General features: G+C 32.7%; 1 protein-coding gene across 1 annotated transcript in view; it reads left to right on the plus strand.

Moving 5' to 3' along the window:
- LOC134249859 (ankyrin repeat domain-containing protein 50-like) overlaps window positions 1–12023 on the plus strand; it is a 32598-nt gene that overhangs the window by 17446 nt on the left and 3129 nt on the right. Inside the window, exon 2 of the mRNA XM_062732252.1 lies at window positions 6559–9055. Coding sequence (XP_062588236.1) covers window positions 6559–9055 — 2497 coding nt within the window. The remainder of the gene's footprint in view (window positions 1–6558; window positions 9056–12023) is intronic.

The following is a 12023-nucleotide window of genomic DNA, read 5'->3' on the forward strand; positions in this document are numbered from 1 at the left end:
ATGTAACTCTACTGAGTCGTCTAAATATATACAATTGGAAATACCAAACCCTCTGTCGGCTTCTTTTTTTGTAAGAGGTTATCATAATAGGTGTCAATAAGTACACTTTCATACGTACGGAAATCGATCCTGAACAATATGCATATTATGAATTGGCAACCACTTATGTCCCTAATCTTATTTCTGCTGTGGTACACGTAATTCAGATAGTAAATGACTACACACATATTGATATATTGATAAAAATACCGTAAAATGTTTCATTATATGTAATATGTCATGTTGTGATTTTATGCTTACATGTTTTTAAAGTCTCATCAAAATTTAAATGAGTATTCAAAAATCAGACGGTAATTGAATCTTTTAGCAGCACAATCCATTAAAAAATATTTTAATAGGTTCTATCTAATTTTTTATTGCTTGTATCTTCATTTTTTATCATCATTACCTAATTTTTTCACGCCCTCATTTGGGCCTCTATTTCAAACAATGTACATGCAAATACAATTAAACTAGCCTTTTTATTATCATACTTGCATCATGCCGAGAGCTATCAATGATAATGATTTCACGGCGTCTCATTATCCATTAGTAGGACAAACTTGAGAACGCATTTATATAGATAGTCTTTACTTGTTTTGTAGTCTGTAACAACATATATTTTGATGCAAAATCCCTTTAATTTCACTGAATGCTTGGGTGAAAGATTAATCTGATATATAGTGAAAGATTAATCTGAAGCATTTTTAATTATTTTTACCTAAAAGAGTCCAAGGAAAATACTTACAGATTTTAATATGATACATTGTATAGTTTTATTTCAAAGTAGAAAAGTATTTGATTTTTTTATTTTTTATTTTAAAAAAAATATATTAAAAAGTCGGCTTTAAATATCACAGGAGAAAAAGAACTGTCAAACTTTTTAATTTTTTGGTACAAATAAAATTATTATTATTTATGTGCGTGAGAATCAGGGTTGAAGTATAAGAATGGTTTTTAGGTCACCTGAGTAAACTCAGGTGACCTATTGCTATCAGTTTTCATCCGTCGTCGTGCGTCGTTCGTCGTGCGTTAACATTTGAAGATTTTTAGCTTCTCTGAAACCACTGAACTAAAGGGGAACAAAAATTGTGAATTTCATGGTCCCTGTCCCCCTGGGGCCTGGGGGGTGGGGCAAAAACCACTAAAATTAGTGCAATCTTTAACAATCTTCTTCTTTACTCCTGGACATCAAGCAGTCAAACTGTTGGTATGATTGTAATCAGCATTGAGTCCTCTACCAAAATTGTGAAATTCATGGCCCCAGGGTCAGGGGTTCTAGTGCTAGGGTGGGGCTAAACAGGTTATATAGTGAAAATGTATTATTACTTTGAAAATCTTCTTCTCTGCTCCTGAGCATTAAATAAGCTAACTAAGTACATAGTTATGTTGAATAAGATTTCCTCTTCCAAAATTATGAATTTCATGCCCCAGGGTCAGGGGTTCTGGTGTTAGGGCGGGGCTCTATTGATTATACAGTGAAATGCATAAATTCTTTAAAAATCTTCTCCTATGCTCCTGGGTATAAAACCACTGAATTTTGAACATAGTTATGATGAGAAAGGATGCTTCTTCCCAATTTGTGAATTTCATGACCCCTGGGTCAGGGGTTCTGGTGTTAGGGTGGGGCTCTATAATGATTATATTGTGAAAACACATGTATTCTTTGGAAATATTTTCCTTTGCTCCTTGGTATAATGCCAATGATCTAAGTATATATATATATGATGAAGAAAGATGCCCCTTCTAAAATGGTTAATTTCAGGGCCCCTGCGTTTGGGGTACTGCGGGGGGGGGGGGGGGGGTACATAGTCTGAAAATAAAGTAATACTTTGAAATCTGTTCTTTGATATAAATCACCCATTTCCGATGAAATGAAATTTATGAAATTTTAAAATATGTGCCCCAGGGTCAATGGTTCCTTTGGGTTAGTGTGCACAACTGGTGGTTATAAAGTGGAAATGCATTTGCTCTCTGTTACTCTAGATCTAATCTCCCTTTAGGTATTAAGTAACCAAATTAAGCATGCTAAATGTATAGTTATGATAAACAATGGTGCCTCTTTCAAAATTGTGAATTTCAAGGCATTTGGTTTAAAGTAGTCAAACCAAATTCAGTTGTTGGAAAGTTGTTACATGTTACTCAGGTGACCTATAAGGCCCCTGGGCCTCTTGTTCCATTAAAATGACAAAATCTGAAAACTAAAGGTACAGTGTAATGTGAGCAATGATACCCCCGCCTCTCATATGAATAAAATGACAGTGTTCATGCTTTGCCATAGGGAACCAAAAAATATGTGTCGAATCAAAAAGGGAAATAGGAGGTCCACAATGGCAATATATAATAAAGACTCTCTGGAAGTTTCACCATATTTAAATCAGTGGTATGAAAGGAGTTGCGAATAAAAGATGGGTATCCCAAAGCGTAACAGACGGATGGACGCACAGACAGAGGGACATCCCGATTACTACTTTTTAAGCGTGGGTATAAAAATTAAGTAAAATCTTCGGGTATTTTTTTAAATTCAAGAGGCGGGTTTATTTCAATTAAACAACTGAATCCCCCCATACGGTTGCACCGTCAAAATATTACATGTACTGAAGCAATAAGGAATTTAATTCTGTTAAATTTTAAATTGAACCATGCTTGACGCTTTCCAGTTCTTTTAGTACTTTGATTTAGTTTGACGGCCATTTTCCAGATATGAGTTTCAGTCAGTTGTTCTTTCAGTGCCCTTGCTATTAAAGTTTGTTTTTATTCTATATAAGCGTGATTCTTAGGAAGGAAACCTAAGCTAACCCTATTGATAATCATTTTTACTTTTTTTTAAGAACGTTACAAATGCCATGCCAACATTTTTTTTAATGGATCATAAAGACATCCCTATTAATTTTGATCGGGTTTGGTCCAAATATTTAAAAATATTTAAAAAAGTAATTTCTCTAAATTTTCTCCATTTTATTTCAATTTCTTTAAAAATATGATTGCAAACATATTCACCCCAGTTGTAACTAGTTTTGTGGAGTTTTTAACCATCGATTTAAAAAAAATCACAAAGAATTATTTTGTTAGATATTCATATGATGCCTTTATTTACAGCAAACTTTTAACTCAAAAGCATCTAATTTAAAAAATCATATAAATAATTTAGAGCTAATGTTGTTCTTTCTATGCTGAAACCATTGTTTAAAAAGGATGTCTTAGAGATCTATGATATATAAAGTTGGTATGGCATTCTTCCTTAAATAAAATCGAAGCTGATTTTTATTGTCTTAATGCAAAGTTTAATTAAGTGGTATGTATTTATTTGCCCCCTTTTTTTATTAAAAAAATTAATTGTACTCATAGTATGTTCCCATGTATATAATTAATATGGAAACAAACATAAAATGCAGCTGATTGTGTAATATAATTTCATTATTGTCAAATGTTATTTAACGTTTGAAAAGCTGAATTTAGATAATTTTTCATTCAGTTTTGTTTTTTAATGTGTGATATTATAGTATTTTGTTCTTCAAAACTTTTCTGTTTCTTTTTTACATTCATTTTTATTTCAGCCATAATTAACCGGTAAAAAAGAAATGTTTTTTTTTAAAAATCTTTTTCATTGCACCCCTCGAAAGAAACATGGAAGGGTATATAGTGATCAGGATCATAATATCTCTTATACCACCACATGAAATTTATTCAGGATTTCACAGATTATTAGTTATATAATGCCCTTGTCACCTCCTATTTTACTTCCGGCTTGAAAAGTGGGAGGGTATATAGTAATCGTTAATTCCGTCTGTCTGTCTGTCTGTCTGTCCGTCTGTCACTCTTCCGTCCACAAATTTTCTGTTTTTTTCTAATATTTTTTTTTATGGTGGCCCAATCAAGTTCAAATTTGGTATGGTAGTTCAGTAGGCAGAAATACATATTTTGATGCTAAGTTTGATTCTCTATGTCTTCTGGTTTGGAGCTGGGGTGGTGGCGTAGATTCCTTAACTATGCATAAGAATGAATGGGCAACTTTTTTTATGGTTGCACAATCAAGTACAAATTTGATATGGTAGTTCAGTAGTTGGTTCTCTATGTCCCTGGTTTGGAGCTGGGGTGGTGGGATAGATTTCTTAACTTTATATACGAAAACATTGGCAAAGAGAGATAACTACTGAAGATGTTCCCATAATGATTGTAAACTGAATGCTGCTATGAGTCCCTTGGGATTAATTAGCTTTCCTCCTGAAGAAAATCCAGAGCATTATTTTTATCTGTCAAATTGAGATGAATTACCACCTCTGTCTGCAAATGAAGTTTGTTTTGAAGTTAAGTCAATTTGGAATGCTATGAACACTCTGAAATGTGGATTTAAATTTTTATAATTTATTTTTCTTTAACAGTTATGATTTCATTGAATTCTAATACCACGAAATAGATTAAAGAAGATTTTTTGATTTACTTTTTTCACTTTATGTTAATTCAAGAATATTATTAATTTGTAGGATAGTTGTATAAAAACCCCATTCTATCATTAATACTGAAAAAGTTCTCATTGTAACTTAAGAAGAAAATGATGAGAGAGGTACAATTAATCCCTAGGGATTAATTATTTAGCCTGCTGCAGAAAATTTAGTAGGCTTTTCTTTATCTGTCACTTTAAGATTGATGAAAACCTTTGACTGCAACTGCTGTTTGTTTGAAGTTAAGGTCAAGCCTTCATGATATTTGCATTCATTGAAGGCTGGCATTTTATATAACACAAGCTCCATAATTGTTTAAATATACATTCAATGTTAAGTTGTTTTTTACTGCCTAATGTAAATACAAGGATATTATTTTCAGGTTTTTGAATATTCAGGAATTATCTTAAAATTTTAAGAATACAGTTGCTGTTGCTTATTCTTCGTACATCTTTTAATAATTCCGTAAGCTGCACCCTATTAATTCTACCCCATGGCGGGGCCCTTGCTGACTGGTCAGTTTTCTAGTTGAATAAGTTTTAAAACAACCTGTAGCGTAATTTGCTATTAAAAAGTATGATTACAAAACACGAACTACAGATCGATCGGTTACGTGAAATCATCCATACGTAGCGCTTTAATAAGTTCTTACAGTTACAAAAGTTAATTATCAAAAGTTGACACTAAATTCAGAAAACTTACAAACAATAAATGCCAAAGAAAATATTAAGTACATTGTCTTTGCAGAAATACAAAATCTTTCTTGTATCAAGCTTAGCAACGGCAACCTTCCCAATAGACTATTACTATTTAAATCATATAGCACTCGGTCGAGAGCTTTCAAACTTGTAACTATTATCAAATACCGCCGATAATGAAAATTTCTCACAAATATTTAGGTATAAAACTAATAACATGAAATATTAATCGATTAAAAGAAAAAAAAACTTTGCTACGATATCGTATATAATAAAATAGTTATAAAATTTATATACATATTTGCTCAGCCAACTCGTGCAAATATTCAACAATAATATAACTTTAATAACCCTATACATGTAGAATTAATTTCCATGACTTTATAAATTTTAAGGAATATTGTCAGTGATCATTGAGAATTAGTTCATGAAAAGTTATAAATGAACAAATCAAAAATATAAAATCTTTTGCGAATTATTTTCCGTACACGTTTATAAGGGATATCTATGATCGATACAATGACTGGAATCGAATATGCAACATTTCATAAAATAAGGATAACGAACATTATTCAAGCTCGAAGTCATATCAAAAATACAGATCGTGAGCAGAGCAAACACTAACCTCCAAATACAACAAAGGTGGGACCATGTGCCATGCAGTAGTGAACATCCTCCGTCGACGGGTCAGATCCGCCGTGTTTGCCTTGTCATGATTGGGAAAAGGGGGGGTGGGATGTTGACATTTCGGTGTGTAAATATAAGCCTACCAAATGTCAATCAGCTTTTGACTTAATGGGAATTCCAACAGTTTTTTGGAGAACCCGATCTCCAAAAACTACATAGATATTATCAATCAGAAACTAAAGCATCTTTTTAAAATCAACTTTAGAATCTGCAAACGTCTGTCAAATTTCTATTCACTTACTAGCATATCTTTGAAATTATTTCTTAAGAAAACAAACGCGATACAGGAATAATCGTGACATAGATGAAGGATATGGAGATAACGAACAGTATTCAATCTCAACGTCCATTAAACAATATACAAAATAAGAGCAGAGCAAACACGGACCTTCGAAACATCAGAGGTGGGATCAGGTGCCATGGAGGAGTGAGTATCCCCTGCCGACCGGTCACACCCGCCCTGTGCTCCTTTTCACGATCAGGAAATAACAGAAAAATCCGTCGTATCTTTTATTTCAAGCTTACGAGGATATATCGTATCGACGTAGGAATGGAAATTACAATTATTAATTGACAATACGTCGTTGATATATGTGAATGTTTTTCATTGCTCTATATGATATTATCTCTCAAATGTACAAGTAAGAATCGTTTTCCGATGTGATTTATGATTCTTTTCTTTCTATTTTTAGGCTGTTTAACAATGGATTTTTCGTTTCCATGGAAGAGTGACATCGATTTTGAATATTACATCACGATTCATAAAGATTTTATTGGACGAGAATGGATCATAGAAGATATAAGCTACTATCTTCTCAATACAGAACACAGGGGTCTACTGCTGACTGCTGAAATGGGGTTTGGGAAATCCGCCATCATATCAAATATTGTCTGTTCGAATAATAAACTTTCGGTAGGATACCCGATTTATGACAAACTGGCTGCTGTACACCTATGTAAATATGATTCTCAAATCACCTTAGAACAGGGACTTTTTGTTCGAAACTTGGCCGGAGGAATTGCTCAGAAATTGCCGGAATTCGGGAACATTATACAATTTGATAAAATGGCGATAGAATATCTCTTTACAAACAAATGCACTGAAGATCCAAAAGGTTGTTTTGATTTTGCTATATTGAGTCCCCTTCAGAAAGTTCAAAGTGCCCCCGAAAAGTTGATAATAATTGTTGATGCACTTGATGAATGCTCCGAAAGTGGTTATGATAGTATTTTTTCTTTGTTGCATGAAAAAGTTCCACGTTTCCCTGCTTACATAAAATTATTATTTACGTCTCGCAATATCTCACGTATTCGAGATAATCTTCCACCGGGAATGATAATTTATACAAATGAGCATTTGAAAGAGAACAACGTTGAAGATGTCAAACGTTTCATCAAAAATCGTTTAGAAAATACCACAGTAAATAGAAAGTTCGGAGAAATTCTGAGTGATTATCATATCGATACTCAAATAGAAAAAATTGCAGATCAGGTTGATGGAAATTTCTTATTTTTGATTCATGGTTTGGATTACTGGATAAAAACTAAAGATCTTGGTGAAATTCCTGACACTCTTGAACACATCTACCAACTTAATTTAGAACGTGTTTTTGGAAAATCAAGGGAGGCATTTGAAAAAGTTAGGTCAATATTTGAAATTTTGTGTGCGAATTTAAATCATATAACAAAAGAAGAGTTATTTCTCTACTTGAATGTAACACACAAAAAAGATAAAGACAGTATATCACGTATTTTTAACGATGAGTTGTCCCATTTCTTGACGAAAAATTCTGAATTGGGGACGATAGGATTTTCACACAAAAGGCTGTCTGACTTTCTTTCAGGAGAAGTGAACATCAATAAGAATTTCTTCATTTCGAAGGAACCTGGGCACGCTGCGATTGCTAAATACTGGATAGATTATTTAGGAACTCCGTATTTTGAACCACAAAGATTAGACATGTTAGCGTTTTTGTACCATGTAGCAAATTCAGGAGACGATGATATTAAAAAGCTGTTCAATGATAGACTTCATCACAGAAGTGACATTAATATAAGCGATTTTACTAAGTTTATTTTACACAAAGCAGCAGCTCGTTTTAATTCACTGGAAACTATAAAACTTATAATTTCTTCATGGCCACAACTTAATGTAGATGAAGAAGACAGTGGAGGTTCATCTCCATCTTATGTTTCAGCTGCATTTGGTAACGAGATGTCTTTAAAATCATTGTTGGACAATGGGGCAGATATAAGTTACGTGAAGCCAACTTTTCAAATAGATAGAATTTCACCCGAATTGGACATTATAAATATTTGCAAATATGAAACTCATTGGGGCTACAATCTCCTAAACGTAGCCTCTCAGAACGGTCACGAAGGTGTAGTCAAAGTTCTTCTACAAAACAATGTGGACGTGTTACACGAAAACGCAGTTGGTCTCAACTCATTTCATCTAGCAGCTGAACATGGACATCTTCGCATTTTGAATATTCTGTTATTCAATCATTCTACGGAGCTGATATCTAGCTTTAATATTTCACTCTATCTTGCTGCAAAAAACGGACATGCTCATGTTGTTGAGTATCTTCTGTCAACGGGGGCTGTTGATCGTTGTTTAACGTGTAATGGACGTTTATACTGGGTGCCAAAGGGGAAAAAAAGACTTCAGAACAAAGGGTCAAACGAAATTACGGATGAGGCAAAATTTGTATTGAAGGACGATCAACGATTCCTTTTTTGTGAGTCATCTTTGGAAATAGCAACACAGAATGGACATTTAGAAGTTGTTAAAATATTACTGAGACAACAGTTTCATGCTATTTCTTGTACGGATGCTCGGGGGAGAACACCAATCTTTACAGCAGTGGCATTTGACAGGAAAGATATACTTCTATATTTTTGGAAATTGGGAATTAATTTTGATAAAAGGTGTGAGAAAAGAACTAAGGTCAGTGTTAAGGGACATGAAAAAATGTTATTTCATTCGAAACAGTGTATCAATGGATTACATTTTGCTCACATGCTAGCGCTTTATTCGTCATTTAAAACAGTGATTTCCTTATTTAAGGAAAAGTACCGAATGCCAGTTGTGACGGACGCAAACGGTGCTACCCCGATGCATTACGCCAGCTGTAGTGGGATTGATACAACTACTATTGCAGTACTGGAAAAATCTGAAATGTACAGGTATACAGATAAAACACTTAATGGTTCTACTCCTGGACACTCGGCAGCCCTTTGTAAAAATTTTATTGCCTTAAGTAGAATGATTAGGCAGCATAATTCTACCGTATCTGCTGTATTAGATAATGAGAATAAAAATCTACTTCACTATTACGCACTTAAATGTGAAATACAGACAAGGGATTCTAAATTCACTAATCCATTCACTAATCCTCTGTCAGGAAGAGGACTTATTGAGATCGTTCTAAAATCAAATATACTATACAACAAGTTAATGAAAGAAAAGGACAGTGATGGAAGGATCCCTTTACATTATGCCGCAATGACAGGAAACCATTCTGTAATATCTGCTTACACATATAATCTTGATCCGATCGTATATCAAATTAGAGATAATGATGGCATGACTGTCCTAGATACACTTTTTGAACACATGGGAAAAATCAATCCTCGTGGTAATACTTACTTAATTGATATTTCATGGTACTGCAATTTAACAGGTTTATTCACTTTGCCTGAGTGCTCAGATGCACTTCTTACTGTGACGGACTCATTCGAATATTTTGCGTATGAAATAATTGCACAGTTGGTGAAAACAGATTTTTTGGAAGGAAAGGATATCTTCATTTATATGGAGAGTGCTTTGATGAAAAATAGAATTTATATGCTAAGTTTACTTAAGCATTTCTATCCAAAGTATTACAGTTCTGTTATTCATGAAAATTCTTCGTATTTGTTTAGGCTGATAACACAAGGACACCTGCACCCAAGCCCTTTATTGGGCCCTGTAATATTAAATGAACTTTTTGCTCTTTCTTGCAGTAAGAATATTAACAAAGCGTATCTAAAGAAAATTTTATATGATAAAAATAGAAGATTTTGGCCATTATTTTCTAGAATAGAAACAAAAAGTACAGTGTATCAACTTAATATGTCAAATACATATTTACTGGAGTTTTGTATGAGAGGGGACTTATTAGAAGTTGCTAGTCGAGGCGGAAATGCAGCAATATTTGAAAATACAACTTTACACCCTAGAATTAATCTGTTTGATTTCTTAAAAATTGCACCGACTTTAACGTTCAAGTTGTTTCAGTTTAAGTTACAACCCGCTTTTCATGCGACAGATTTCAATACCATATTATATTACTTTAATCATGCAGAACCGTACTCCCATTCATATTTTGTGGACGCAATGTTGAAACAGCATATTCGTTTAGACTTTTCCAACGAATTGCTGCTATGTTTTAAAAACGAGTCTCTTAGCCCTATTCATCTGATAGTTGCAAAACGATTTATTCTGATTGTTAATTTTTTACAGAGGTTTTCTGTTTCTATTTTGGATTGCCAAAACAAATATTCAATTACGCCTTATGAACTAGATTATTTTTTCAATCATCAATTTCTAAAGGTTGAAAAAATTCATTTAGATTTTTTCTTGAAAGAGGACTTTATATCGCTCATGTTTAAAATGTTCCTTGATTTTAAGTCATTTGTCTTTCCTAAGAATTCAATAGCTTGGAAGTGTTTAGGGTTTCTTTACAGTTTTAATGATAACCTTGTAAGGACATTATCTTGCAAAGAAAAGCTTGAAGCCGAGATACGATGTTTGATTAGTTCTTTACATGAAATTGATAAATCTCTTTATAATGAGTTATTCGACTTTCATAAAATTTTACGTAATGTCCGCTACAAGAATGTTTTTAATTATGATGTTATTTGGTACATAAAAAGAATTAAACAAGGTTTGTTGAACAAAAAACCATCAGATATAGAAACGTATCATTATTTAATAACAGTTTTAAAAAATCGAAATTGTTTTATTATTCATCACATATATAAAGAGACACAAAATGCAAGTAGATTATGTATTAGACTCTTTTCAAGACTGAATAAGCTAAAAAAGGGCGTCTTTTTCGAAACGAAAGCTTTACTTCAAATGGTGTTCCCCATAGCTTGTCTTATATACGACATGAAATATGCCGAACTACCAGGTTTGGCCAAACAAAGTACTCTTCAGAATGTAAAAACAATGCTAGTATTTTCATCGTATCTAGGTTTTCAGAATTCTCGGAGGTTCAAATACTGGGATGCTTTGCAATCTCGTTTCAATAACCCCTTCCGGGAAATGAACGATGTTATTTTGGCTGCAGACATCAAAGATATTTTGCAGTGGACAATAGCTGAAAAACACTCTGAAAATTTTTCTTCTATTAATCCTCTAATCGCATATAAAAATGTTTTTGATAAAAAATGATTTGTTATAAGGATCTTGTATTTTTTTTTTATAAAAAAAAACGTTTCTTAAAATTCATGTACTTGTATTTAAATTCATAATAAAAGTTTATTCAAAAAAATAGAGAAGACTTTACTTTTATTTAGTGTTATAATTATTTTCTTACTACATAGCAAGGTTCTTCACTGTCTTTAAATTTAAATATATATATATATATAATCGTGTTTTTTGAAAACTTCCGAGCAATTCGTTCTTTTTTTCTGGAGAAAAGCGATTAATAAGTTGTAAAATGCCAATTGAGTACATCTTTACACGTACAGTGCTGTCATAAGATTTCTCGATTTACCTAATGAATAACTGTCCAATATTTTGGTTTCATGTTGTGTTAGATCGGTTCAAGGGTAGTGCAAAAAAAATATTAAATCCTAAGTCAGAAAGGATAACTCTTATAATCATTATTTGATTTTAAAAGTCTCAACATGAAGCTTGAAATTTAAAACTTTTCATGCAACAGTTTTCATTTATGCATCTAAATAAGATTAAAGGTTCTTTGAATACACTAAGAATTTTCAAAATATAAACAGTAAATAGCACAAGTATTTTTTTAACAATCAGCTCAATAATTATGCAACTATAATCGATGATGTAGAATATACAAACCACACGTTACATGGATGCCTTTTTCGCTATGCAACAAATATTTGTTGAGTATGTCTGATTATTGAGAAAAATACA

This window comes from Saccostrea cucullata, unplaced genomic scaffold (assembly GCF_032062105.1).
Source record: "Saccostrea cucullata isolate Sc308-1 unplaced genomic scaffold, CSIRO_AGI_Scuc_v1 ctg4339, whole genome shotgun sequence".
In the NCBI taxonomy this organism is placed as follows: Eukaryota; Metazoa; Mollusca; class Bivalvia; order Ostreida; family Ostreidae; genus Saccostrea; species Saccostrea cuccullata.